The following is a 27,175-nucleotide window of genomic DNA, read 5'->3' on the forward strand; positions in this document are numbered from 1 at the left end:
GCTACATTAGCTTTTTTTCCCCCTCTAATTTAGCTGCCATTTACTTGAAGAACATGGTGACACAGTACTGGCCGGATCGAGAACCTCCGCCAGGAGAAGCAATATTCCCATTCAACATTCATGAAAACGATCGCCAGCAAATACGTGATAATATTGTGGAAGGAATAATTCGGTCTCCAGATTTAGTGAGGTACATTATACTAAATCTGTGTGCTTTGTGGGAAGCACAGACTATGTGGATGGGGGAGATTAGTATAATCACCAGCCTCAAGTTTGTTTTTTAGAAGAGATACAAAGTAATAAAGATGGTCACTCTAAGAATACAGTTTTAATTATTTGTTTTTGCATTTGTAATTCTTTGCTTATATATATATATAGAGAGAGAGAGAGGTTTTTTTTTTTTTTTTTGGCTGCATCATGTGGCATGTGGGATCTTAGTTCCCCAACCAGGGATCAAACCCATGCCCCCTGCAGTGGGAAAGGAGGAATCTTAACCACTGGACCACCAGAAAGTCCCTGCCTCAAAATATTTTGGAAAGGATTTAGTTGCTATAAGTAGCCACAAAAAGAGTTAAAGCAAACATGTAACTAAAATTGTTGTGTAGATCCCTGTATGTAAATAACCTATGTTCTCAGTTAGAGCCTTTGACTTTTCACTATTTGCTTTTCTTTTCCCTGATACAAGGAAATTGACTTCTGGGGGTTATAACTTAGCACTTTTGTAATACTCTACCTATCTTTTTATTCATTTTTGTGAGCTGAGCATCTGTTCCTTTGAAGAAGATAGGATGGAGAAAGTATAAACTAGAAGCATCTCTGGTTTTTTAAATTTAGATTAGCTGCTGTAGAGTCCAGCTGACTTTCTACGGTGATGGAAATCTTCTGTATCCATACTGTCTGATCCTTAGTCATGTGGCATAGAAGCCAGTGGAGTACTTGAAATATGGCTAGTGTACCTGAGGAACTGAATTTCTAAATTAATTATATAACTGGTGGCTGCCCTTATTGGATAGCACAACTATAGAGTCAAAAAAATTATGCAGTCTTAAAATAGGAAAAACAAATTCTTTTCAACATGAGAGAGTGATTAGGTTTCTTTAGAAAAGGCAGGAGGGAAATAGATGAATCTGAGGTAGGGAAATGAAATGAACTTCAAGAGAGTAGATATAACTTTATCCCTGAGTGTGACAAGCATTGAACTCCTCTTTGTGCAGTTGTTTCATTAAGAGAAGAAAGGAGGTGTTCTGGTGAAAGAAAATAGTCTTTATTCTTGTTGGTTGCCCACATGCCCGTCTGGCACTGGCTTCCCTGTGGTACCATCATGTGTCCATTTCTTGGCAAAATCTTTACATTTTAAATCTCTCTGAATCTTGCAAGCAATGCTTCTACACAGTAATATATGAAAGGATGGCTGTTCATAGACATCCTTTGCTTGGCTTGGAATGAGAAAGGATTAAGAGGGTCAACCTGAAGATGAAATTAAAAAAATGAAAAGTTTCAGTTTTATTGAATACAGATATGATCTGTTGGTTGTTTAGGAACAGCTGCTGGTTGTATAGGAGGTTATCTTTATCTTTATTATGAGACAGTTCTTTGTGGCTTTGTTTCTTTTATGTCCTGAAGGCTTAACTGTAACCACTCTTAAATATTCTCAAAGTTTATTTAAAAGTACTGCAAAGGATCTTTTGCAGATAGATTTGGAGACACAAGGAAAAGGCATTATTTTGTTTGTTTCATTTCAGTGAATTCAAGTTATTGGCTGTTGAACTGAGTATGTATCTTTTTCTTGGCATGGTGGAATCCTAATTTAGCTTGATTCACTTTCTGACCATTTGCAAGTGACCATGTAAGGACACACTGAGAGTCTGTAGGAGAGACAGTTTTTTTCCCTCACTTTCTTTTCAGTTGTGACTGGGATCCAGTTGAGGAAATGATTACTTACCTAAGTGTTATGAGATCACATCTTTTATCACTTAACTTCGTGGTTTTATTGAAGATACTTCTTTTTTTTTTTTTTTCTGTTTAGTGTCTTGCCTGTTTCTTTTTTCTACGTTTCTTTGGAAATAGCTCTTAACATTCCCCTCCAGGAATTTCCAGCTAGTACTTGGTACTTTGTATAAAATTTAGGATCTAAGGAAGCTTTGATAGGTGCAAAATACTGCATGGCTAGAATTGCTGATGACTCTGATTCCAGACTTTGGCTCACGGAGATGCTTCCCACTGTTACTAGGCTTCCGTTTTACTTACTGTGACCATTTTTAGGTTAAGTTTGTCTAGTTGAAATAATAAAATACTTTTTTGTTTTGTTTCCCTGTAGGATATGATAACCAAAATACAAAATATGACAAGGTGGGAAATTTTATAAGAGCTGGGGTTGATTCATTGTCTTTTTTTTTTGTAGAATTTTTTATGAATTTATTAAATTTTTTTTTTTTTTACAAAGCTTATCTTTAGGATAAGACCATTTGAAAGATCTGATACATTTTAGGCAATCACTCATTCTGTTTATTTTCAGTAAGTTTGAGTTACTAAGGAGGTGTTTTTTTAATAGGACCACTCTTTTTCTTATCACCCAAGATAAATAACTATATAATGTAGATAAATAGGAATCAAAGTGCTTTTGTGTACAGTACTAGAGGTCTTTGAAGCCTGATATTTATAACTACTTAGATTGTGGACTTTTTTCCCCCACCTTATAGAGTCCAGTTAACAATGTGTCTCCGTGCCATCATTAAATACGATTTCCCTGGTCACTGGCCAGCGGTAGTCGACAAGATAGACTATTACTTGCAATCACAGAGCAGTGGAAGCTGGCTTGGCAGTTTGTTATGTCTATATCAACTGGTGAAGACATATGAGTAAGTTGATTTCTATTGGCTGAAGATACCAGCCTTGTGTTACTTAGAAAGAATTACATTGCATAGAGGGGCCTGCTGTGGGTGTTGTGCAGAATCAGGTTAGTTTGGGAAATGTTGGATTAAACACAAATGTGGTAATTTACTACAGTTTTTCAAAGAATCTTTAATCTGCTAATGTGTTAATCTTTCAGGCAGTGCTTCTCAAACTAATTTGTTAGTTTCAGAGGACCATTTATTTAACAGCTTTCCTTGGAAATTTTGATGGAGAGGTACCTTAACATTTGTCTTCAAGTGAGCACATTATTAAGTAAACCAAACATTTACCTTTTTGGATGCAAGGTAGAAAATGTTCAAGTTTCTTTGCTAATGAGTGTCGTTTCTATAAGAATTGCTTGGAAAGTGTGGGACTAGTGTCACGTTTAATAGCATTGCTTTCTAGTTTCGAATTGCTGCTCCTGCATACAAAGTTCTGTAGTCCTCCTTTTAAAATGATTTTTAGAGGATATTTTAGACTTACACCTATTAAAGTGATCTAAGAGCACATAAATTTGTAAACCATTTTAACTTCTCAATATACGGTATAGACAACTGTGTTTTCCACCACATTATTTGTTGTATAATAGGAATATCTATTTAAGCTGGCATATCAGCCTGTATTTTGTGGCAAGAATTGTGGTATGATGAAAATTAATCTAAGTATTAGAAAAATTGATTTAGGAAAGTTGCAAAGCTGTTTTTGATTATTTTGAATTAGTCCAACTCTTGAAAGATTTTAGGTATTCTGCCTGAAACAGGGATGTGCTCTTTTAAAGTTTCTCTCAGGTTTATTCTAACAATCCAAAGTGAAATGTAATACAGTGTTTGGAAAGTTACCATTTTAGTTTTATATAGTTTAGAAATACTGTTTTTCATTCATTGTTTATAGCTCTTTTGTGGGGGGAGAAATTATTGTTCTCTTGTTTTGTCTTTGCTCATGTAGATATAAGAAAGCAGAGGAAAGAGAACCTCTTATAGCAGCAATGCAAATATTTCTGCCTCGTATTCAGCAACAAATCATGCAGCTTCTTCCTGATTCCTCACATTATTCTGTATTAATACAGAAACAGATTCTGAAAATCTTTTATGCACTTGTGCAGGTAAGTTTCTATAGCAGAAGACAAATTTGATGCCATGTATTTCTGCCTGGCACATCGAAAGTGCTCAGTAAGTGCCAGTTATTGTTTATTGTTGAAAATTACATATTATATATTCTCACATGTATTTCTTAAAAAATAAATCCTTATGAGAGAACAGACTTAGAGAGGTCAACTTAATTGTCCAAGGTTATCTGAGTGGCAGAGCTGAGATTCAGTGGCCATATGTCTTTCACCCCAGTGTCTGAAGTCTGAGTATGGAAGAAACAAGGCAGTTAACTGTCCTAAAACCTGATGATTTGACTAATCTGTCCATAGCGTTCTGCCTGTAGATTAGTTATCATTATAGGAGAAGAGAAAGGAAAAGAAGAGAGTTCTTTTTTTATTGAGAAATCATATTGATGGTAGTTTGTTTACATTTGACCCAATTTAAAGCTAACAAATGAGATTGAGTGACTCGTTTACCTTCATTTAAAAATTTTCTTTTTCTTAATTGAAAGCTATAATGAACATTAATATGGAATGTTTTAAATATAAACATATTTAAAATTTAATCCTCGAAAGGCTTGGGTAAGATAGTTAGATCTGGGTGGAGAAAGAATAATTGCTGTTAGTTTAAACTATTTGAGTGATGAATGGATTAAAGCTTTATTTCATGCTTTCTTGTTAACTTAGTCATGGCAAGAGGGTAGTTTCATCAAGCTAGAGAGTCAGGATAGTTTGATTTTGTTCTTGGCTTCTATCTGACTGAAGTACTTTTATATTGTTCTAGAATATTTCACTTCAATAAGGATTTATATTTTTAGCCTCACCTTTTAAACTTTTAATAGAGACAGTCCAGGGAGGATATTTGTGTTTTTTTCAGCTTTGCCTTTTTTGAGGGAGTGGGAAGGGGAAAGGAGGCACCTCTGAGAAAAGAGAAGAAACTAGAATACTAAGAATACACCTTTTTTTCTTTTTTTTAAAAGTAATAAACTAGGAAGATGTATGATGCTTTTGTTTTTGTTTTTCTGTTCAGAAATCTTTCTCAGGAGCATCACTTTGGGGCAAACATTTTTTATTCAGTGAGATGTCTTGCTATTAGACATAGTAATATCCCATTTATTCAGAGCCAGACTTTCCTTTCCCACTGGGAGAAGCATAGCCAGGAACTGTAAGTAAGACAGAGGATGATGAAATAGTTTTCTTAAAGTCTCTACTTCTACTTAGTTTGCTAAGAGAGCAAAAATCTAATTTTTTTTTTCTTAACATGTATGTGCTAAAAACCTAAGAAATCTGGGAAAAAAAAACCCTCATCATTTTAAACCATTTCAGTAATTTATTATGTGCTGATATAGTAATACACTTCAGTGAGGAATCCTGGAAGCAAAAATTTAGAAGGCTTCAAGTGGCATAGTTCCAGTGTTTATGTAAGTAAAGAGTGATTGTCTATAAAGGAAAAGGCAGAAAAATTTATGTTATAAAAAGTATGATATAATGAAATTGATTTTGTGTAAGCATTTATTAAATATTTATTGTGTACAGGGCTCTTGAATATTTTATACATATTTCAGAACTCATTTGTCCAGAAGTGAACTCATTATTATCTTTCCCCTAACCCTGAGCCTGCTGCTCCTCTTTGCTCCATCTTAAAACCAACTGACTGCCCACTGCATTTAGAATAAAGTGTTAATTTCTTCACATGTCCTATAAAACCTTTCATCTCTCGCCTCATCTTATACTATATTTAGCTTTAGCTTTGTTCTTTACACTCCAGCCATATGGAAATTCTTTTAGCTTCATGAGCAGGTCACGTCCTCTTGTCACTGCTGAGCCTTTAAGGCACCGTGCGGCCTGAGCACCCTCCTTCCCCTTTCTGCCCTGGTCCATTTGTGCTCCTTCTCCATGTCTCGGCTTGCGTATCACTTCTTCCACAGAAGTTGTCTCTTCTATTAGCAGGCTGCGTTTACATGGTCCTCATGGGTGCTTTTACCAACATTGTAATGCTTTTATCTGTCCTGTTTATCACACCATATTGTAATTCTTATTTAAATGTTTCTCCCCCCTCAATTAGAATGTAAGCTTTACTTATTATATCCTTAGCATGTAGCAGGTTTTGGAATGCATGGATGCAGAGGTGCTAAGCCTCATCTCCTGTAGCTCAGGGTGTAGTAGGGAGGGGAGTTGTACACTGTAACATAGTGTAGTGGACTGTGACATCATGCCACAGTGTAGACAAAATTATTGAAAAAAGTGTTTCTTGAAGGAAAGATTTTCATTAAAGTCATTAAATTGGGTTTGCATCACAAAAAGATAATTATGGGAGGAGAAATTAAGGAAACATCCCTATTTACAACTGCATCAGAAATAATAAAATGCTTTGGAATAAAGTTATCCAAGGATGTAAAAGGCCTATATTCTGAAAGCTATAAACATTGATGAATGAGTTTGAAAACAGTACAAAGAAATGGAAAGATATTTTGTGTTCTTGGATTGGAATAATTAATACTGTTAAAATGTCCATACTGTCCAAACAGTCTATAGATTTACTGAAATCTGTATCAAAATATTGATGACATTTTTCACAGAATTGCCAAAGCAACCTTGAGAAAAAAGAACAAACTTGGAGATATCACGCTCCCTGACTTCAGACTACACTACAAATACACAATAATCAAAACAGTATCATACTGGCACAAAAACAAGCTTATAGATCAATGGAACAGAACAGAGAACTCAGAAGTAAACCCATGCACATACAGTCAGTTAATCCACAAAAAAGGAAGCAAGAATATATAGTGGAGAAAAGACAGTCCCTTCAGTAAGTGGTGCTGGGAAAACTGGACAGTCATATGTAAATGAATGAGGACATTTCCTCATATCATATACAAAAATGAAGTCAAAATGGGTTAAAAACCTAAATGTAAGACCTGGAAACCATAAAACTAGAAGAAAAAACAGGTAGCACATTTTGACATAAATCATAGCAATATTTTTTTTGGATTTGTTTCCTAAGACAAGGAAATAAAAACAAAAACAAATTGGACCTAATTAAGCTTAAAAGCTTTTGCACAGCAGAGGAAACCATTGACAAAACAAAAAGACAGACTACTAAATGGGAGAAGATATTTGCAAATGATATTAGCAATAAGGGGTTAATATCCAAAATATATAAACAGCTCATATAGCTCAATAACGAACAACGAAAACCCAATTAAAAATGAACAACAACAACGAAAACCCAATTAAAAAATGGGCAGAAGACTTGAATAGACACTTATCCAAACAAGAAATATAGAGAGCCAACAAGCACTTGAAAAGATGCTCAACATTGCTAATCACCAGAGAAATGTAAATCAAAGCCATAATGAGATACCACTTCATTTCAGAATACCTATCATGAAAAAATCTTCAAATAACAAATGTTGACAAGGATGTGGAGAAAGGGGAATCTTCATACACTTTTAGTGGGAATGTAAATTGGTACAGCCATTATGAAAAACTATATGGCATTTCCTCAAAGAACAAAAAATAGGACTGCCATATGATCAGCAATTCTACTGCTAGGTATATATCTGGAAAAAATGAAAACACTAATTCAAAAGATATATACACCCCAGTGTTGGTAACAGTATTATTCACAATAGCCATATTATGGAAGCAACTTAAGTGTCCATCAATAAATTAATGAATGAAGATGTTGTATGTTTATGTACATGCATGTACATACAATGGAATATTACTCAGCCATAAAAAAGAATGAAATTCTGCCATTTGCAGCAATGTGGATGGACCTAGAGTGTTTTACACTTAGAGAAATGTCAGGCAAAGAAGGCAAATACTGTTATCACTTATATGTGGAATCGAAAAAATAAACAAGTGTTTGTAACAAAACAGAAACAGATACATAGATTCAGAGAATAAACTAGTGATTAACAGGAGAGGGAAGTGGGGAGGGTCAAGATGCATATGGGATTAAGAGATATTAACTACTGTGTATAAAATAAATGAGTAACAAGGATGTATTGTACAGTGAAATATAGCCATTATTTTGTAATAACTTTAAATGGAATATGTCTATTAAATTGTGAAGTTACTTGTATACCTGAAAATAATATAATATTTTAAATGAACTACATTTCAAAAATAAAAAGATAATGATAAAAGGTAATGGAAGTATTGACTAATGTTGCTGTAAAAGTAATTTAACAATATGTGTATCAAATGATCATGTTGTATACCTTAAACTTACATAGTGTTATATATCAATTCTATCTCAATAAAACTGGAAAGGTGAAGTTTGACACCCAAAGTGGTAAATGGTAAAAAATCACTTATCTAGAGTCTCATGCTGATTAAATGACCTCTTTCTGTATTATTTTTATTATTTTTTACTTAAAAATGTACCAGGGACTTCGTTGGAGGTCCAGTGGTTAACACTCCATGCTCCCAATGCAGGGGGCATGGGTTTGACCCGTAGCTGGGGAACTAAAAGCCTGGATGATGCACAGCATGGCTGAAAATAAAGGAGGAGCTCAGAGAAATAATTTATAGCATGTATATTTTCTAGATTTTAAAAATTTAACTTACACACATATGCTTATAGAGCTGTTTTAAGTTAAATTTTAGGTTGAATCATCTGAAATTACTATTTTCATGGTCAAATGTTAGCCATTTCATGTATTTCAACCTTTCTATATAGATAAGTTGCAGATTTTTTAGAGGGGAGGAATTATTGTCTGATATTGTTTCCTTTGTTTTCAGTATGCATTGCCTCTTCAACTGGTGAATAACCAAACCATGACAGCGTGGATGGAGATCTTCCGAACTATTATTGACAGGACTGTTCCTCCTGTAAGAAAGGGCTGCTGTTTCTAAGAATTGGAAAAAGTTGGATTTGGGTTATTTGTGGTAGACTGATTATTATCCCAGCCAGCTATTTGAGGAAAAAAAAATTACTGTAATAAAAACAATTTATGATACATACTCAGCTATAGAAAATTCGGATAAACAAAATTAATAAAATAACTGTTTAATCCTCTAAAAATAGCCATTTTTAAAACTTGATAATCATTCTCTTTTTTTCTCTGCATTCATATACAACATATTTTTTCCTACAGAAAATACTATAAAATCTTTATAGGAAGAAGTGATTGAAAAGGCTATACTGACAGAATCTTATTAAAAAGTGATTAAAAAGGGTATACAGAGAAAGAAGCATTAATGAAATCCGTCAGGAAGAACAATTATATTTTATTATATTTGTAAGAATGATATATATAGATAGTTGTGTGCATGCGTGTGTGCTCAGTCATGTCTGACTCTTGTGACCCATGGACTGTAGTCCACCAGGCTTCTCTGTCCATGGGATTTCCCAGGCAAGAATACTGGAGTGGGTACTGTTTTGATATTAATTTTCACTTAAAATTTCTTAGAAATATTTTATACGATTTTGAATTTTTTTGTATGGTACATTTTTGCTTAATGCTTCATTTGCTAGATATTTAGCTTGTTATAGGTTTAACTATAAGGATGTAGTTACATTTCTATGCACATACATGCTTATTTTGTTTTGATAACCTCCTTGCTGTTTTAAGGCCTTGACAGATCTTTAGCTAATTAGTAAATTAATTAATAGAAGTAGAGCTGACTCACAATCTTATATTAGTTTCAGGTGTTTGGCATAGTGATTCAGTATTTTTATAGATTATATTCTATTAAAAGTTAGTAGAAAGTAATGGCTATAATTTTCTACTTTGACAGATCTTGAAAACAGCTTTCCAGAAACAGTGTTTGGCTTATACTTTAATAAGCAGTGACTGATACTGTTTTGTTAAATTCTGTGTTTGCCAGTTTGATAGGTGAAAGATGGTGTCTCATTTTTATCTGCAATAGATGTGATACTATATTTCATCTATCAAAATAACTCGAATAACTAATCAGGTTAACTAACTTAAAATATATTAAAATTTAAAAATTATATATAAAATTATATTAAATATATTAAAATATATTAAAATATAAAATTATAAAAATTATAAAATATTTAAAATTTTGAGTTTGTCTCCTGATGTTGTCTCCAGATGTCTCAATATTCCTTCCTTTGTCTATATCTTGTGACAAATTATGTTGAGGTTTAGTTTATACACATGAATGCACAGAAATTAATGAACAGTTCAGTGAATTTTGACAGACTGACACTTGTGTTACTGTCTCCCAGATCAAGATACAGAACTTTTTGGTATCCCAGAGAGTTTCCTTGAGGGATATGGTGCTTTGTATTTTGTTTTCTACTTATTTGGGCCTTTTAAAGACAGGAGATAAATGTGAACAGTAGCACTAGTTAGTTGAAGTTTTGCTTGTTTAATTCCTACCTAGCAATCTGTAAAGTAAGAACTTGGATTTGTATGGCAATCTGAATTCATATTTAATATTGCTTAATTCATATCAACATTTATTCTGCCTTTGTTAGTCACACAAACCCTTTCACTGTAGGAATTTTATCTGGGTGTTTTGTCCTCCTAGGAGACTCTGCAGATTGATGAGGATGATAGACCAGAACTAGTCTGGTGGAAATGCAAGAAGTGGGCACTACACATTGTAGCTCGTCTCTTTGAACGGTAATTCTGGTTATTAGATTCACCATCTGTGGTTAGTATCTCAGTATTGGATATAGTAAAATTGAATAGGTCCCCTTGATGCTGTATGGTATTTGATCATTTTTCTTTAGAGGGCAAAAAGTTATCCTGTGCTTGTTTTAAATCAGGTTTCACTGTGATCCTTGGCTTTGAGATCATAATGAGGTGAACAGTCTTCGCTGGGTCTTTCTAGTCTCTGTAAAAAAGGATGGAGAGATGATATTTCTGTCTGAAATTTTAAGTATGGCCTGCAGTCTAAGTGCTGCTTGTCATAATATCATTTTGGGGCTTGTGAATAAAAGGGAAAGTGTTAGTTTTCTGCCCCAATAAAATGTATCTATCAAAACGTATTTAAACTAATGAGCATGTTTTGTTTACAAAATTCTCAATATTTAAACATTTTCTCTTTGTGTTTTAAGATATGGAAGCCCAGGAAATGTCACAAAAGAATACTTTGAATTTTCTGAATTCTTTTTGAAAACTTATGCAGTGGGAATTCAACAGGTAATAAACTTAACATTTAAAAAATAAAAGGATGGTTACTACTGAAAGTAGTTAAAGTCACTTCTATCATTTAAAAGTAGATTATAAAATATTAATTAATACATTACCTATTTTTAAGGATGAAATGGCAGATCTGGGAATCTAATGCAATGCAGTCAGTTGTAGAAGCAAATGTACTAGGGTACCTACTGCAAGAATTCCCCTCCCAAGCAAACAAGTATGTTGACTGATACTTGTACAGCAGTCACCAGTATTAGATCATGTTCTTCAGTTAACTTTCTGACCTCATATCAGTTTCTTACCCGCTATTTCTTGAAGCCTGCACATCTTTGTTTTAAGTTTTCATATAGGAAGATTTAGGTAATAGGAATTGATCTATTTCAAGAGGAGTTGAACTCAAAAGTTGACATTCAGCTGAGAGCTTACACATTTTTGTGGAAGTTTGGGAACTTTTCTATACAGTGAAAATTAGGAACTCTTAAGAAATACTCCAAGTTGATTTTAATGTTTACAAACTCTTTGTGACCCCACGGTCTGGAGCATGCCAGGCCTCCCTGTCTATCACTAACTCCTGGAGCTTGTTCAAACTCCATGTCCATTGAGTCAGTGATGCCATCCAACCATCTCATCCTCTATCATCCCCTTCTCCTCCCGCCTTCAATCTTTCCTAGCATCAGGGTCTTTTCCATTGAGTCGGTTCTTCGCATCAGGTGGCCAAAGTATTGGAGTTTCAGCTTCAACCTCAGTCCTTCAAATGAATATTCAGGACTGATTTCCTCTAGGATTGACTGGTTTGATCTCCTTGCTGTCCAAGGGACTCTCTAGAGTCTTCTCTGACAACACAGTTTAAAAGCATACGTTCTTCAGTGCTCAGCTTTCTTTATGGTCCAACTCTCACATCCTTATATGACTACTGGAAAAGCCATAGCTTTGACTAGATGGGACCTTTGTTGGCAAAGCAATGTCTCTGCTTTTCAATATGATGTCTAGGTTTGTCATAGCTTTTCTTCCAAGGAGTGTGCATGCGTGCTAAGTTGCTTCAGTCATGTCTGACTCTTTGTGACCCTGTGGGCCATAACCCACCAGGCTTCTCTGTCCAAGGGATTCTCCAGGCAAGAAAACTGGAGTGAGTTGCCATGCCCTGCTCCAGGTGATCTTCCCAATCCAGGGATTGAACCCGCATCTTTTATGTCTCCTGCATTGGCAAGCGGGTTCTTCACCACTTGAGCCACCTGGGAAGTCCTTCCAAGGAGCAAGTGTCTTTTAATTTCACATCTGCAGTCACCATCTGCAGTGATTTTGGAGCCCAAGAAAATACAGTCTGTCACTATTTTCATTGTTTCCCCATCTGTGTCATGAAGTGATGGGACTGGATATCATGATCTTAGTTTTTTGAATTTTGAGTTTTAAGCCAGATTTTTCACTCTCCTCCTTCACCCTCCTCAAGAGGCTCTTTAGTTCCTCTTTGTTTTCTGCCCTTAAGGGCAGTTTGTATTCCATTAGACAGTTTGTATGTCAAATCCTAAAAGATAATGCTGTTAAAGTGCTGCACTCAATATGTCAGCAAATTTGGAAAACACAGCACTGGCCACAGGACAGGAACAGGTCAGTTTTCATTCCAATCCCAAAGTAAGGCAGTACCAAAGAGTATTCAAACTACTGGACAACTGCACTCATTTTGCATGCTAGCAAAGCAGTGCTCAAAATTCTCCAAGTGAGGCTTCAGTAGTACGTGAACCGAGAACTTACAGATGTTCAAACTGGATTTAGAAAAGACAGAGGAACCAGAGAGCAAATTGCCAACATCCATTGGATCATCTTAAAAGCAAGAGAGTTCCAAAAAAACATCTACTTCTGCTTTATTGACTACGCCAAAGTCTTTGACTGTGTGGATCACAACAAACTGGAAAACTCTTCAAGAGATCGGAATACCAGACCACCTTACCTGCCCCCTGAGAAACCTGTGTGCAGGTAAAGAAGCAACAGTTAGAACCGGACATGGAACAATGGACTGGTTCCCAGTTGGGAAAGGAGTACGTCAAGGCTATATATTGTCAACCGCTTATTTAACTTATACGTAGAGTACATCATGTGAAATGCCGGGCAGGATGAAACACAAACTGGAAACAAGATTGCTGGGAGAAATATCAGTAACCTCAGATATACAGATGACACCCTTATGGCAGAAAGTTAAGAAGAACTAAAGAGCCTCTTGATGAAAGTGAAGGAGAGAGTGAAAAAGCTGGTTTAAAACTCAATGATAAAAAATGAAGATCATGGCATCCTGTCCCATCACTTCATGGCAAATAGAGTGGGGAAAAATGAAACAGCACCAGACTTTATTTTCTTGGGCTCCAAAATCACTGCAGATGGTGACTGCAACCATGAAATTAAAAGACACTTGCTCCTTGGAAGGAAAGCTGTGATGAACCTAGACAGCATATCAAAAAGCAGAGACATTACTTGGCCAATAATGGTCCATCTACTTAAAGCTATGGTTTTTCCAGTAGTCACGTAAGGATGTGAGAGTTGGACCATAAGAAAGCTGGGCACTGAAGAATTGATGCTTTTGAACTGTGGTGTTGGAGAAGACTCTTGAGAGTCCCTTGGACTGCAAGGAGATCCAACCAGTCAATCCTAAAGGAAATCAGTCCTGAATATTCATTGGAAGGACTGATGCTGAAGCTGAAACCCCAATACTTTGGCCACCTGATGGGAAGAACTGACTTCTTCGAAAAGATCCTGGTGCTGAGAAAGATTAAAGGTAGGAGAAGAAGGGCGACGACAGAGGATGAGATGGTTGGATGGCATCACCAACTCGATGGACATGAGTTTGAGCATGCTCAGGGAGTTAATGATGGACAGGGAAGCCTGGTGTGCTGGAGTCCATGGGGTCACAAGGAGTCAGACATGACTGAGTGACTGAACTGAACTGAAATATATACTTCGTTGTGGATACCAGGATAATCAAGGAGCTGGTCAGCTCTTTCTCTGCTCTTTCCACTGCTATTAAAGCCCCAGTAAGCATCCTAAAATTGAATCCTTCTTATAGTGTGTTCATTAGAGGTTTTCAGCGTCACATAAACATGTGTAAATACACACACATTTAAATTCCATGCTGTTGCATCCATGCTGTGGAAGCCCTTCACAAAATGGCGCTCATGACTGAACAGCTAAACTGAACTGCATCCACGCCATAAACTGAACCTTGGTTATTTAAGATGTATATTCCTCATATTTTTTAATGTTTTTTTTTTTAAATCAAAAGCTGTTCCTTCGTTAGTGTTGTGTCTCATCTGCTACCTGCACTTCGCGTGAACCACAGCTGTATTAGGGAGAACTGTGTTCAATAGCATCCCTTTTTAGTCTGAATTCCAGAAAGAGTTTCTTGGTGATAGGATTTCTGACAAATTTTATAAACCTGAATTTTATGTGACTTGAACTGAATTCATGTTCTGAATTTATAAATTTTGTATGTGTTTTAAAAGGACACTTTTAAATTTATGCAGCAGTTCAGAGATAAGCTTGTTGTAGTGAAGGACTCTGGAGATCAGGAACCGGAATACTTCGGCTATGTGGTAGTGCAGCCTCCGACATGGGTCATTGCAGTGGCTTTGGGCATGGTTCCTTCCTTAGAAACAGTCTTTAAAAAAAAAAAAATTAATAACTCAATTTTGTGTTATTTCTACAAAGACTTTCCATGGTCTGAGATTATAAAATAAAAAATTTCCACACTCTTTTAGTTATTCTATGGTTTCATTTTTTTGTAGCTGTTGAAATATTTTGCCCATCTGGAATTTATTTTGGTGTGAAGTTTAGTTAGGCAGCTACGTTAATTTTTTAGGAGCTACCTAGTCAACTATCCCAGTACTGTTTTCTTTTGAATGACCTTGTTTCTCTTCCAGTTGAAATGCACCTTTATCAAATATTAAAAATCTGTTTATGGTGTCTCTCACTATATGGATATAGTGTTTTCAGTGTTCATTTAGCCAAGTCTATTATTTTACAGTAGTTTTAATTTATTTGAAGAGCTAGTATGTGGAATAGAATATAGACTTATTTTGAATACTTTCACAGGTTAGAAGTAGGGTAAATGGCAGAAAATCACAGTGAGATACCTTTCAGTTCAGTATAACAAGGACATATCTAAGCTCATGTGCTTTCTCACAAAATATTTATTTCTCTAAAAATCTGTTATTTTTTTTTATCTCTATAACCTCTGACTTGATTTTATGTCATGCCTAAAATGCCCCTCCTGTTAACTTTAAAATTGTTTGTTTTCCTATGTTTTCTCTTCCTGTTTTCCTATAGGTACTACTAAAAATTTTAGACCAGTATAGGCAGAAAGAGTACGTAGCTCCCCGTGTTCTTCAGCAGGCTTTCAACTATCTCAACCAAGGAATTGTTCATTCTGTGACCTGGAAGCAGATGAAGCCGCACATACAGGTTAGTGGCAGTGAGCAGCTCTCCGAAATTATCCTCTGGTTAAAAATTTTCTAGACAAGGTCAGTGTTAACTAATCCAATATTTTATATTTAACATATTTTTGTTTTCATTAATAATTTCAGAAGAGTATCTTATGTTTCATATAAAGAGTTTAGAAGTTTAAATATTTGAGAAGAATGAGGCCTTCAAGTTAAATGAGTTGATCTTGGTTGGAATCTCATTTAGTCTCTGTTTTTCCTCTGATACGTCAGATAGTAGTTTTCTACCTTCCTTACCTGCAAGTTGCTAGGATCAAATGAGGTATTTTGTATAATAGCGTTTTGAAAACAGTCACCAGGCCTGTAGTTAAGGTAGTGTTCTTTTGTAGGAAATGCAGCCTGATACATGACCATTTTCTTTTGTAGGTTTTTATTTCTTTTTTTAGGTTGTTAAATTCTACAGCAAAAGCTAAAGTTTTCTGTTTGTATCAATTTTACTTAAAGGTAGAATTCAGCATTGTTAAGCATTGATTAATTCAGCATTGATAAAGAACAAATCAATGAAAAGTTATAGACCATTGATAAAGTAATATTTACATACAGATAACTGGATAATTTGAAGAATTTAGGAACTAAATTTTTTCCTCTCAAAGAATGCATTCTTTAATTCTGTAATCTCTAAGACGGTAGCTGAAAAGTAAAGCAAATTCTTTTATCTTTGGAATCTAGGATAGATTTTGTTTAGTGTTATCTTATTACAGATCTTAAAGATCTGTTAGAAACATTAATATGACAGTTTGGAAAACTGACTTCCTAAAGCCTTTCATTATTGATATTCCCCAAATATGAATACTCTATATCCATTTATTGGTTTGTTTTTTTCTCTTAGAATATCTCTGAAGATGTGATTTTTTCTGTGATGTGCTATAAAGATGAGGATGAAGAACTGTGGCAGGAAGATCCATATGAGTATATAAGGATGAAATTCGGTAATTGAGATGATTTTATTCTTCATCAGTACCTGGTTATATGAAGTAATATAACTAAATTTATACTTTTAAGTAGATTTATTACTTTGTGAAATTCCCAGAGTTCTGCTTTGCATGATAAACTCCAAAACTCATGAAAGTTTGATGTTCTGCTGAGCCAGTGGTCTTGAGATGAGAAGCTACTTTATTTATCTAACCCTCTCAAGGATGCTGAAGCATTATCATCTCTATACAACTCTTTCTATTGTGATGCTGATCTGCAGAGTCCATTCCTTTCTATGCCTTTTGGGCTACACATTTGGGTTTGTTCTTGGTCTGGGAGATCACTTGCGTATCTGCATATTTTAGGAATGCTCCAATATAGTTTGTGTCCTTATCCTAGGGACTGAATATTCCTCAGGGGAATGAAATACTTATGTTGACACCAGTGTGTGGCCCTGTTCTCTGTGGATTCTTTTAGCCTTGCATCTTCCTGGAAGCTGCCGGACTCTGTAGGTTGCCCAAATTCATTCCCCTTTATTCCCAGTATGAATTAATCACTTCATGCATACTCAGGCAGTTAGTATAGGAAGGTGTTACTTGTGTACTGCTGTTTCTCCCACAGTGAAGAAGCTATCTGGGGGCAGGGACTGTCTTCAGTTCAGTCCAGTTCAGCTGCTTACTCATGTCCGACTCTCTGTGACCCCATGAATTGCAGCACGCCAGGCCTCCCTGTCCATCACCGACTCCCAGAGTTTACCCAAACTCATGTCCATCGAGTTGGTGATGCCGTCCAACCATCTTGTCCTCTGTCATCCCCTTCTCATCCTGCGTTCAATCTTTCTTAGAATCAAGGTCTTTTCCAGAGTTAGTTCTTTGCATCAGGTGGCCAAAATATTGCAATTTCAGCTTCAGTATCACTCCTTCCAATGAATACTCAGGACTGACTTCCTCTAGGATTGACTGGTTTGATCTCCTTGCAGTCCAAGGGATTCTCAAGAGTCTTCTCCAACACCACAGTTCAAAAGCATCAGTTCTTCAGTGCCCAGCTTTCTTATGGTCCAACTCTCACATCCTTACATGACTACTGGAAAAACCATGGCTTTGACTATATGGACTGTTGTTGGCCAAGTAATGTCTCTGCTTTTTGATCTGCTGTCTAGGTTCGTCATAACATTTCTTCCAAGGAGCAAGCGCCTTTTAATTTCATGGCTGCAGTCACTATTTGCAGTGATCTTGGAGCCCAAGAAAATAAAGTCTGGTGCTGTTTCTGTTGTTTCCCCACTCTATTTGCCATGAAGTGATGGGGCTGGATGCCATGATCTTATTTTCTGAATGCTGAGTTTTAAGCCAGCTTTTTCACTCTTTTCCTTCACTTTCATCAAGAGGCTCTAGTTTTTCTTTCCTTTCTGCCATAAGGGTGGTGTCATCTGTGTATTGGAGGTTATTGATATTTCTCCTGGCAGTCTTGATTCCAGCTTGTGCTTCATCCAGCCTGGCATTTCGCATGATGTACTCTGAATATAAGTTAAATAACCAGGCTGACAATATATAGTCTTGATGTACTCCCTTCCCAATTTGGAACCAGTCTGTTGCTTCATGTCTGGTTCTAACTGTTGCTTCTACCTGCATACATATTTCTCAGGAGGCAGGTAAGGTGGTCTGGTATTCCCATCTCTTGAGGAATTTTCCAGTTTGTTGTGATCTACACAGGCAAAGGTTTTGGTATAATCAATAAAGCAGAAGTAGATGTTTTTCCGGAACTCTCTTGCTTTTAAGATGATCCAATGGATGTTGGCAATTTGATCTCTGGTTCCTCTGCCTTTTCTAAAACCAGCTTGAACATCTGGAAGTTCTTGGTTCACGTACTGCTGAAGCCTCACTTGGAGAATTTTGAGCATTAGTTTGCTAGCATGTGAATGAGTGCAATTGTGCAGTAGTTTGAACATTCTTTGACATGGCCTTTCTTTGGGATTGAAATGAAAATTGACCTTTTCCAGTCCTGTGGTCACTGCTGAGTTTTCCAGATTTGCTGACATATTGAGTGCAGCTCTTTCTTAGCATCATCTTTTAGGATTTGAAATAGCTCAACTGGAATTCCATTACCTCCACTCGCTTTGTAGTGATGCTTCCTAAGGCCCATTTGATTTCATATTCCAGGATGTCTGGCTCTAGGTGAGTGATCACACCATCATAATGATCTGGGTCATAAAGATCTTTTTTGTATAGTTTTTCTGTGTTTCTTGCCACCTCTTCTTAATACCTTCTGCTTCTGTTAGGTCCTTACCATTTCTGTCCTTTATTGTGCCTGTCTTTGCATGAAATGTTCCCCTGGTATCTCTGTTTTTCTTAAAGAGATCTCTAGTCTTTCCCATTCTATTGTTTTCCTCTATTTCTTTGCACTGATTACTGAGGAAGGCTTTCTTTCTTTTTTTTTTTTTTCCATAAAAGTGTTCAGAAGAGGCAAATCAATAGGGACAGAAAGAAGAGGAGTGGTTGACTAGGGCTGGCCACGTCGGGCCAGAGAGAGGAACGGGCTATGGTTGCCACTACATGCTGCATTCCCCTTTAGGGTGATGAAAATAGTCGAAATGTAGGTTGTGATGATGAGTGCACAAGTCTGAGAATATTCTAAAAACCCACACATTGTACGCTTTCAATAGGTTAATTTTATGGTATGTCAACTATATCTCAATAAAGGTGTTCATTTTTTTTATTAAAGGAAAACTCAACTGGAAGAGATTCTCTGCTAATGGTTACTCGCTAAAAGGAGTTCAATAAAGAGGGGTGGGGGTGGAATCAAGCTCTTCATGCAATCACCAAGGTCTCTGTAAGAAGAGCTGCTTCCAGGGAAGCCAGTGGGAAGGGTTAGTTAGTCTGAACTACTCTCTAGAATACTCTAGCTGTAGAATCCGGATTCAGAGTCAGTTTTATTTCTATAAAGAACACACACTGCTGGGGAAAGGATTGTATGAGAAATAGCTCAGGGAGGGAGACTTTCACAAGAGAAAGAAAAAAAAATGTCTATTTCCATTCATCTCTTCTATTAAACAAGAGCTCTCAAAGAAGACTTCCTTTTTTTTTTTCTTTCATCAGTTTTATAGTTTCCTATATATAGATCTTTTGTTTCTTTAGGTAGATTTATTCCTAAGTATTTTATTCTTGTCATTGCAATGGTGACTGTAATTGTTTCCTTAATTTTCTTTTTCTTGCTGTTCTTTGAAACTCTGCATTCAAATGGATGTATCTTTCCTTTTCTCCTTTGCCTTTAGCTTTCTTCTTTTCACAGCTATTTGTAAGGCCTCCTCAAACAACTATTTTGTCTTTTGCATTTCTTTTTCTTGAGGATGTTCTTGATCACTGCCTCCTGAAAAATGTCACAAACCTCTGTCTGTAATTCTTCAGGCACTCTGTCTATCAGATCTAATCCCTTGAATCTGTCAGTTCCACTGTATAATCGTAAGGATTTGATTTAGGTCATACCTGAATGGTCTAGTAGTTTTATCTATTTTCTTCAATTTAAATCTGAATTTGGCAATAAGGAGTTCATGATCTGAGCCACAGACAGCTCCCAGTCTTGTTTCTGCTGACTGTATAGAGCTTCTCCATCTTTGGTTGCAAAGAATCAGCCAGTGTGATTTCAGTATTGACCATCTGGTGGTCTGTCTTGCTTTATTTTGCATTCTCCATCCCTTCTAGAGCTCTACACTACTTTGCAAGTTCTTGGCACTAGTCTGCATTCAGTGAAATGTTCAAATAAATAATGTTAAGACTAGCATTACCTAAGGCATGCTGAAGGGGCTGTGACCACAGTGCTTTCCTCTTCTTGGGACATGTGTTTCTGGTTACCTGAATTAAGCCTACTAGAATAGATGCCAGATTATTGGTCCATGTTGTTTTCACAATGCTTATGTTTAGTATTATTTGATTCGGTAAGTTAGGAAGTGCCTCTTTCTCTTGGAGACAAAGTACAGGAAAAGCACAAGTATGAGAAAAGTATTTACCACTGGTTTATCCTTCCATTCTATCATTTCCTTTTCAAATCATGATACATAATGCAGGATTTATTAATTCCCCTTCCTAATGCTTTAATGGGCTTCCCACGTGGCACTAGTGGTAAAGAACCTACCTGCTAATGCAGGAGACTTAAGAGATGTTGCTTCGATCCCTGTGCCAGCTGATCCTCTGAAGGAGGGCATGGCAGCCCACTCCAGTATTCTTGCCTGGTGAATCCCTTGGACAGAGGAGCCTGGTGGGCTTCAGTCCCTAGCACTGCACAGTCGGACACGACTGAAGTGACTCGGCACATGCACAATGCCTTAAATAGCACAGAATTATTTGCCAATCTTTCTTCTGTCTTATTTAAGGCATTCTTTTTAGTGTTTGGCTTTTCTATACCTGTGAACTTTTATAAGTGCAGTGTATTTGTTTAGCTTTCAGAAAACTACTGTTATTTTACTTACTCTTCATATTAAATAAGAAAGTACCTCAGGTTTTGGAAAAATATAATAGTTAAGAGTTCTGTGTGTTACATTTTATTGATTAAAGGAGAATATGGATAACTCAAGACTAGGTTAAGTGCCTTTTTTTCCTTAATAGTTTGCTTCTGTGGACTAGAACGCAGTGGCTAGTGTGTGTATTTTACTTTTAGAAAGCTATTGGGGAAAACAATTACTAGTCTCCTTTTTATATTTTTGTCATGTGCAGTTATTTATATGAACAAAATACTTCTAAGTATATTGACTGATATTAATAATGGTGTGTTTAGATTTGGTAAAAACTGAAGGAGAGGGACTTATCTGCCGGTCCAGTGGCTAAGACTCCATGCTCCTAATGCAGGGTGCCTGGTTTTGATCCCTGGTCAGAAAACTGGATCCTACATGCCATAATTAGAAGATCCCACATGCCCCAACAAAGATCAATAATCCCACAGCCACAACTGAGACCCAGCACAGCCAGAGAAATAAATAAATAATTTTTAAAAAAACAGACTGAAGGAGCTTAGGCCTTGATGTTAAGACAGTCTGGCTGTGAATACCGGCCTAGTCGCTTACTGTGTAACTGTGGACAAATCACCTAACCTCTCTGAGATGCGGTGCTTTCAGCTGTACTGACTTGTGTGCGTTTGTATGTAATCAGTTTGTTTCTTTCTCTTACTGTGTAAGCAACATGAGAACCTTTTTTTGATATTTGTATTCCCAGAGCTTAGAACAGAGCCTGGCACACAATAAGCAGTAAATAAATTTTTATTGTTTTCTTATAGAGGTAAAGCATTTTTCCTATCCTCAGTGGAACTGTATTGTTTGTTTTAATATGATTATTTAAAAGGACAACCTATAGAGTTTGATAAATATTGTTGTGTATGAGAGCAGTCGTGATATGTTCTTAGCTTATAACCAGTGTTATATATGGACTGTTTTATTTCTTGGTTTTAGAATAGTGGTCAGTCAGGTTTAAATTATAATAAGTAGTTGTATTTTTGCTAACATGGTTTAAACTTTTAAAATCTAAAATCTTAGATATTTTCGAAGATTATGCTTCTCCTACCACAGCAGCCCAGACTCTCTTATATACCGCTGCAAAGAAAAGAAAAGAGGTATGTAGTTATTCTTTTTAAATACAAAACTGAAAGGTGACCTGTGTTGATTTGACATTCTAATGAATGCCCCTTGTAATTGAAAAATTATGTTAGTAGTTATAATCTGTAACTTTAAAAAATTTTTGTGTCCTCATAAGGGAAAAGGAATATTTTTTCTTAATTGTAGTTGCTTGATAGAACACAATAAAATGTCTTTATTTTTGAAAATTTGTACATCATTTTTAATATGATAGTAAAGCAGTGAAAGCTCATGTAGACTAAAGTGGATTCTTCTATTTCTTTAGGTGTTGCCAAAAATGATGGCATTCTGTTATCAAATCCTAACAGACCCGAACTTTGATCCTAGGAAGAAAGATGGAGCCCTGCATGTGATTGGTTCCCTAGCTGATATTTTACTGAAGGTTAAGCTACTCAAATTTAATTTACTTAATAACACTGTGAAGCATAGGCAAATGAGATAATATGAGAATTATGGATAATTTAAAACTGCTGACTCTGCATAATTGAGTTGACTGTAAATATTTTTCTGTCATTTTTATTTTTTTAATTTAAAATGACTTTTTATTCACTTTTTCAGTATGAAACTGTTGCTATGTAAAAAAGATGATACAAAATAACTTTAGTGTTGTTTCTAGAAAGATCAGTTAATATCAAGTTTCTATCTAAAGACTATTTCTCTCTTGTTTTAAAATGCATTATGTAGGTCAATAATTTTACAAAATTTAAATAAAAGTATATTAAGTGTAAATCATAAGAAACATGCTTTATTAGGAAGTGATTTTTACATATGAAAAAGACATTAATAAGTTAAACTCAATTTCTATTTCCTAACAGAAGAGTTTATTCAAGGACCAAATGGAGTTATTGTTGCAGAATCACGTATTTCCATTACTATTGTCTAACCTGGGATACCTTCGAGCCAGAGTAGGTTTTTCCATGTTTCATTATAGTGTTTCGAAATCTTCATTTGTAAGTTAATTATTGAACTAAATACTTTTGGACAAATTTATCTTTTACCACACTGGGACAAAATGAAGTTAGTGAGAATGTCTTTTAAAATCATAAAAGCTGAATAAAGAGCAAATTAGTAAATAAAGGGATGTATAGATTTTAACTGCAACTGCCCCTCTTGCCTCACTTGCTGCATATGCAGAACATACTGTGAGAGGGGTGATGCTGCAGTGGTGGTACCATGTAAATTCATAGGCTGATTAATTTTTAGTGCCCAAAACAGCATGAAAATTATATTTTGGCTAAACTCTTGATTATGATTTCCAGTATAATAGTTAGATAGACTTTAATAACATGGAGAAAATAATAATCCATGTACATTTATTTGTATTCTAAGTATATATTATTTATAGAAGCAATATATTTTATGGAGAAATTAAAATAGAACTTTTAACAGCCTAGTGCTTATTTTTGTAACTATATCAACACAACAAAATATCTTGCTAAAACCAATATATGTTAATCATGCCTTGTACACACCAAAGCATTTTATAAATAAAAGACAGGGACTTTCCTGGTGGTCCAGTGGTTAAGATTGTGCTCCCAGTGCATGGGTTCTGGGTTCAATCCCTGATCAGGGAACTGAGACCTGGAGCAATCAAATAAATAAATAAATGAAAAATATTTAAAAAGAAATAATAGTCACTAGAGAAATATTTGTGTGAATGTAGGTTAGAAATGTAGAGGGTGCACAAGTATTTTTATAAGTAGGCTACTATTTTTACAGACTATTAATTGTATGTCTCTTGCAAGTCGTTAGTCATTCAAATTAATTACTGTCAATTGTATTTTATGCAATAGATTTAAGAAAATAATATGATTTAGTGGTCTAATAGTTTAAAGTTTGATAATTTATACAAGGTTAAAATTTTTTTTATCTTCTGTGACTGAAAAAGTCAAGTTTCTTAAGCTGATTAGTGTAAAGGAAAATAATATTTTATTCATTTGCTTTGAAGACCAGTAAATGAATGTCAACACTGGCTTGTAGTGCTTTTGCATATAAATAATAAGTTGTGAGTCATAATATTTATTAAAGCATTGACAGGATTTTTTTTTAGAGACACTTAAGTTGGGCTCTGTTTAATCTTTCTTATGAATAACGATATTGCATAAAGGTAATTTAGAAGTAATAAAATTGCCTTTCTTATAAGAAGTATGGAATCGAGAAGTTAGCAACTGAGACTAATATGTTTCCCTCCAAAAAACAAATAAATGAATAGTACATGGTAGGATTAATGATGTTTTACCTAGAAGTTTTTATATTCATTATTACATAAAACCATAATCCTAATAGTTTCCTACTAACTTTTTCCTTATAACATAGTCCTGTTGGGTACTTCATGCATTCAGTTCTTTGAAATTTCATAATGAGCTCAACCTAAGAAATGCAGTTGATCTAGCAAAGAAGAGCCTGATTGAGGATAAGGAGATGCCTGTCAAGGTTGAAGCTGCCCTTGCTCTTCAGTCATTAATTTCTAACCAGACACAAGGTAAAGCCAAAATTATTATTAAATTAACAAAATTTAAAATTTAGAATAAAAATACATTTTTTAGAGGGTATTTTTAATTAAATAATTATTTTGATGTGGTCTTCTCAAATAGTTTTGTTTACTTCCTTGTCTTAAAGTTCAGAGTTTGGGTTTTTGAGGTTTTGCCCCCTCAGAATTTTATAAGAGTTTATTCTTGCCACTTTTAGAAATGTCTGTTAACCGTGGTTTCCAGAAAAATTTGAAATTAGGAAACAAGTTGATTGTTAAACATTAGGGTAGATGGGGAATCAAGAGACCTAGGAGTCTAGTTTTGACTGAGCTTCTGCCTTGCTGTCTAGACCTGGGCAAGATATATGATCTGTCAAGGCTTAGATTGCCATATATTTAAATTTAGGGGGATTGGACTAGATGGCTTTAAGATTCCTTTCAGCTCTAGGATTCTGTGATTCTCACAGTTCTGAAAGTAGCAAGTTGCATTTCTAGTGAGTGATAACACATATCTCCTTTGTTGAGAAGAAGGCTCTGTTCAAAATTCAAATAAACCTTTAAAAGTAAATTCTGCATTATGAATAACATTAGCCTTTATCCCTATACAACACTGTTCCAATGGAAGGCAATATTAGATAAACACATGTGGGGAGAAGGGTGGTTGGAGATGGGGTGAAAGAGTGAATGAGCATCATCAATGTTGGGCACAGTCTTTATGTAAATGGTTTTTACACTTGTATCATGCTGTCATATTCATGTTTGATAAGTCATGCTGATGACAGAGGACACATGTGATTCAAATTTCTCAAGGGAGCTATTGGCATTTGGGGCAGGAGAGTTCTTTACTGTGCAGGACTGATTGTATGTTGCTCATGGGAAAATGGATACATTGGTGAACATTATTTTGGTACAACTTTATAACTTACTTACCATCAGGCAAATATGTATCTGGAACCTACTACCCTGTGTTATTTACCTTGTGACCAAGTAACTTTCACTTGTGAATCGCTAATATTTTTTACTGAGTTTGTTTTTTATTGCATTAGCCAAGGAATATATGAAGCCACATGTAAGGCCTATTATGCAGGAGCTGTTGCACATTGTTAGAGAGACAGAAAATGATGATGTTACTAATGTTATCCAGAAGATGATATGTGAATACAGCCAAGAGGTTGCCTCAATTGCTGTGGATATGACTCAGCATTTGGTAAGACTGGGCACAGTTTTATGTTAGTTTGGTATAAAGGCTTTGAATGATCTAAGTAAATTAAACTCCAAAATTTGAAGTTTAGTTTGTATGTAACTGAAATGCTAATGTAAAAATATTTGCTCTAATAATTCTGACAGTTAATTTCAATGTATAGTTTTCAGTTTTCCTAGATTTTGGATTTATTTATTTAATGCAACCAGAAGTTAATTATTTGCTGTTTGATTATAATAGCTAATATATATTCCACTTTAGTGACTAGATAAGGGCAAAGTGGCTATATTTAAAAGATGACAGTTTTTATCATCAATATTCACTTGGCAAACTGCATATCTTAAAGTTTGAGCAGTGGTGGCATTTGGAGATGTGACACTGTCCTTTTGCTCACTTCTCATAGAGAAGTGTGCATGTAGCAGTACTAATTGTTGAATGTGTTTGCTATTTTTGTAGGCTGAGATATTTGGCAAAGTTCTTCAAAGTGATGAATATGAAGAAGTTGAAGACAAGACTGTAATGGCTATGGGAATTTTACATACCATTGATACTATCTTGACAGTTGTAGAAGATCACAAAGAGGTAGGATTTCCTTGTGTTTTATGATGTCATTATAGTAACTGAAATGTATATTATTGGTCATGAATTTTAAATTCTTGACCTTTAAATTGCTGTTTATGTTGCTGGATTTTAAAAATTACCCTCAAATCTTAAAGAAAAGTATTAAAATGATTGAAGGGAAATGTTGCATGTGATTTTAAAGTATATAGTATATAGTATATCTCTTTTGCTAAACTTAGTTCATCACATCTGCTATATGCCAGGGTAGGCTTGGGGGAAAACCAAATTTAATAGGACATATAGTATATAGTATATAGTATATCTCTTTTGCTAAACTTAGTTCATCACATCTGCTATGTGCCAGGGTAGGCTTGGGGGAAAACCAAATTTAATAGGACATAAGCCACACTGTTTGGAATCCACAGTCTGGTCCTCTTGGTAGAGAGAGACTGCCATTCAGTTACAGAGGCAAATTTTAAATAATAGAACAAAATACTGATGTAACAAATACCTGAGAATGCAAGGGAAGAAGAGCTTAAAACATCATCTTCCCTAGGCTGAATTCCAGAACAATATTGGATTAAGAATTTGTGCAGATGTTTGTCAAGCACTCTCATATCCGTTCAGTTCAGTTCAGTTTAGTTGCTCATTCATGTCCAGCTCTTTGCGACCCCATGGACTGTGGCATGCCAGGCTTCCCTGTCCATCACCAACTCCCGGAGCTTGCTCAGACTCATGTCCATCAAGTCGGTGATGCCATCAGCCATCTCATCCTCTGTCGTCCCCTTATCCATTAGCTGACAGAATGTCACCATGTCCCC

General features: G+C 35.5%; 1 protein-coding gene across 4 annotated transcripts in view; it reads left to right on the forward strand.

Annotated features, from left to right (window-relative positions):
* IPO8 (importin 8) overlaps window positions 1-27,175 on the forward strand; it is a 66,664-nt gene that overhangs the window by 9,799 nt on the left and 29,690 nt on the right. The window contains exons 3-16 of one of the 4 annotated variants that reach the window (XM_061417499.1): window positions 34-190; window positions 2,700-2,858; window positions 3,838-3,994; window positions 8,735-8,824; window positions 10,496-10,590; window positions 11,028-11,112; window positions 15,424-15,558; window positions 16,426-16,525; window positions 22,024-22,100; window positions 22,388-22,504; window positions 22,938-23,027; window positions 24,439-24,604; window positions 25,639-25,799; window positions 26,250-26,375. In XM_061417499.1, coding sequence (XP_061273483.1) covers window positions 34-190; window positions 2,700-2,858; window positions 3,838-3,994; window positions 8,735-8,824; window positions 10,496-10,590; window positions 11,028-11,112; window positions 15,424-15,558; window positions 16,426-16,525; window positions 22,024-22,100; window positions 22,388-22,504; window positions 22,938-23,027; window positions 24,439-24,604; window positions 25,639-25,799; window positions 26,250-26,375 — 1,715 coding nt within the window. Of the gene's footprint in view, window positions 1-33; window positions 191-2,699; window positions 2,859-2,899; window positions 2,957-3,837; window positions 3,995-8,734; window positions 8,825-10,495; window positions 10,591-11,027; window positions 11,113-15,423; window positions 15,559-16,425; window positions 16,526-22,023; window positions 22,101-22,387; window positions 22,505-22,937; window positions 23,028-24,438; window positions 24,605-25,638; window positions 25,800-26,249; window positions 26,376-27,175 lie in introns of those variants that run through there. The other 3 variants (XM_061417500.1, XM_061417501.1, XM_061417502.1) reach the window with 3 other exon arrangements.

Source organism: Bos javanicus, chromosome 5, assembly GCF_032452875.1.
Source record: "Bos javanicus breed banteng chromosome 5, ARS-OSU_banteng_1.0, whole genome shotgun sequence".
Taxonomy (NCBI): domain Eukaryota; kingdom Metazoa; phylum Chordata; class Mammalia; order Artiodactyla; family Bovidae; genus Bos; species Bos javanicus.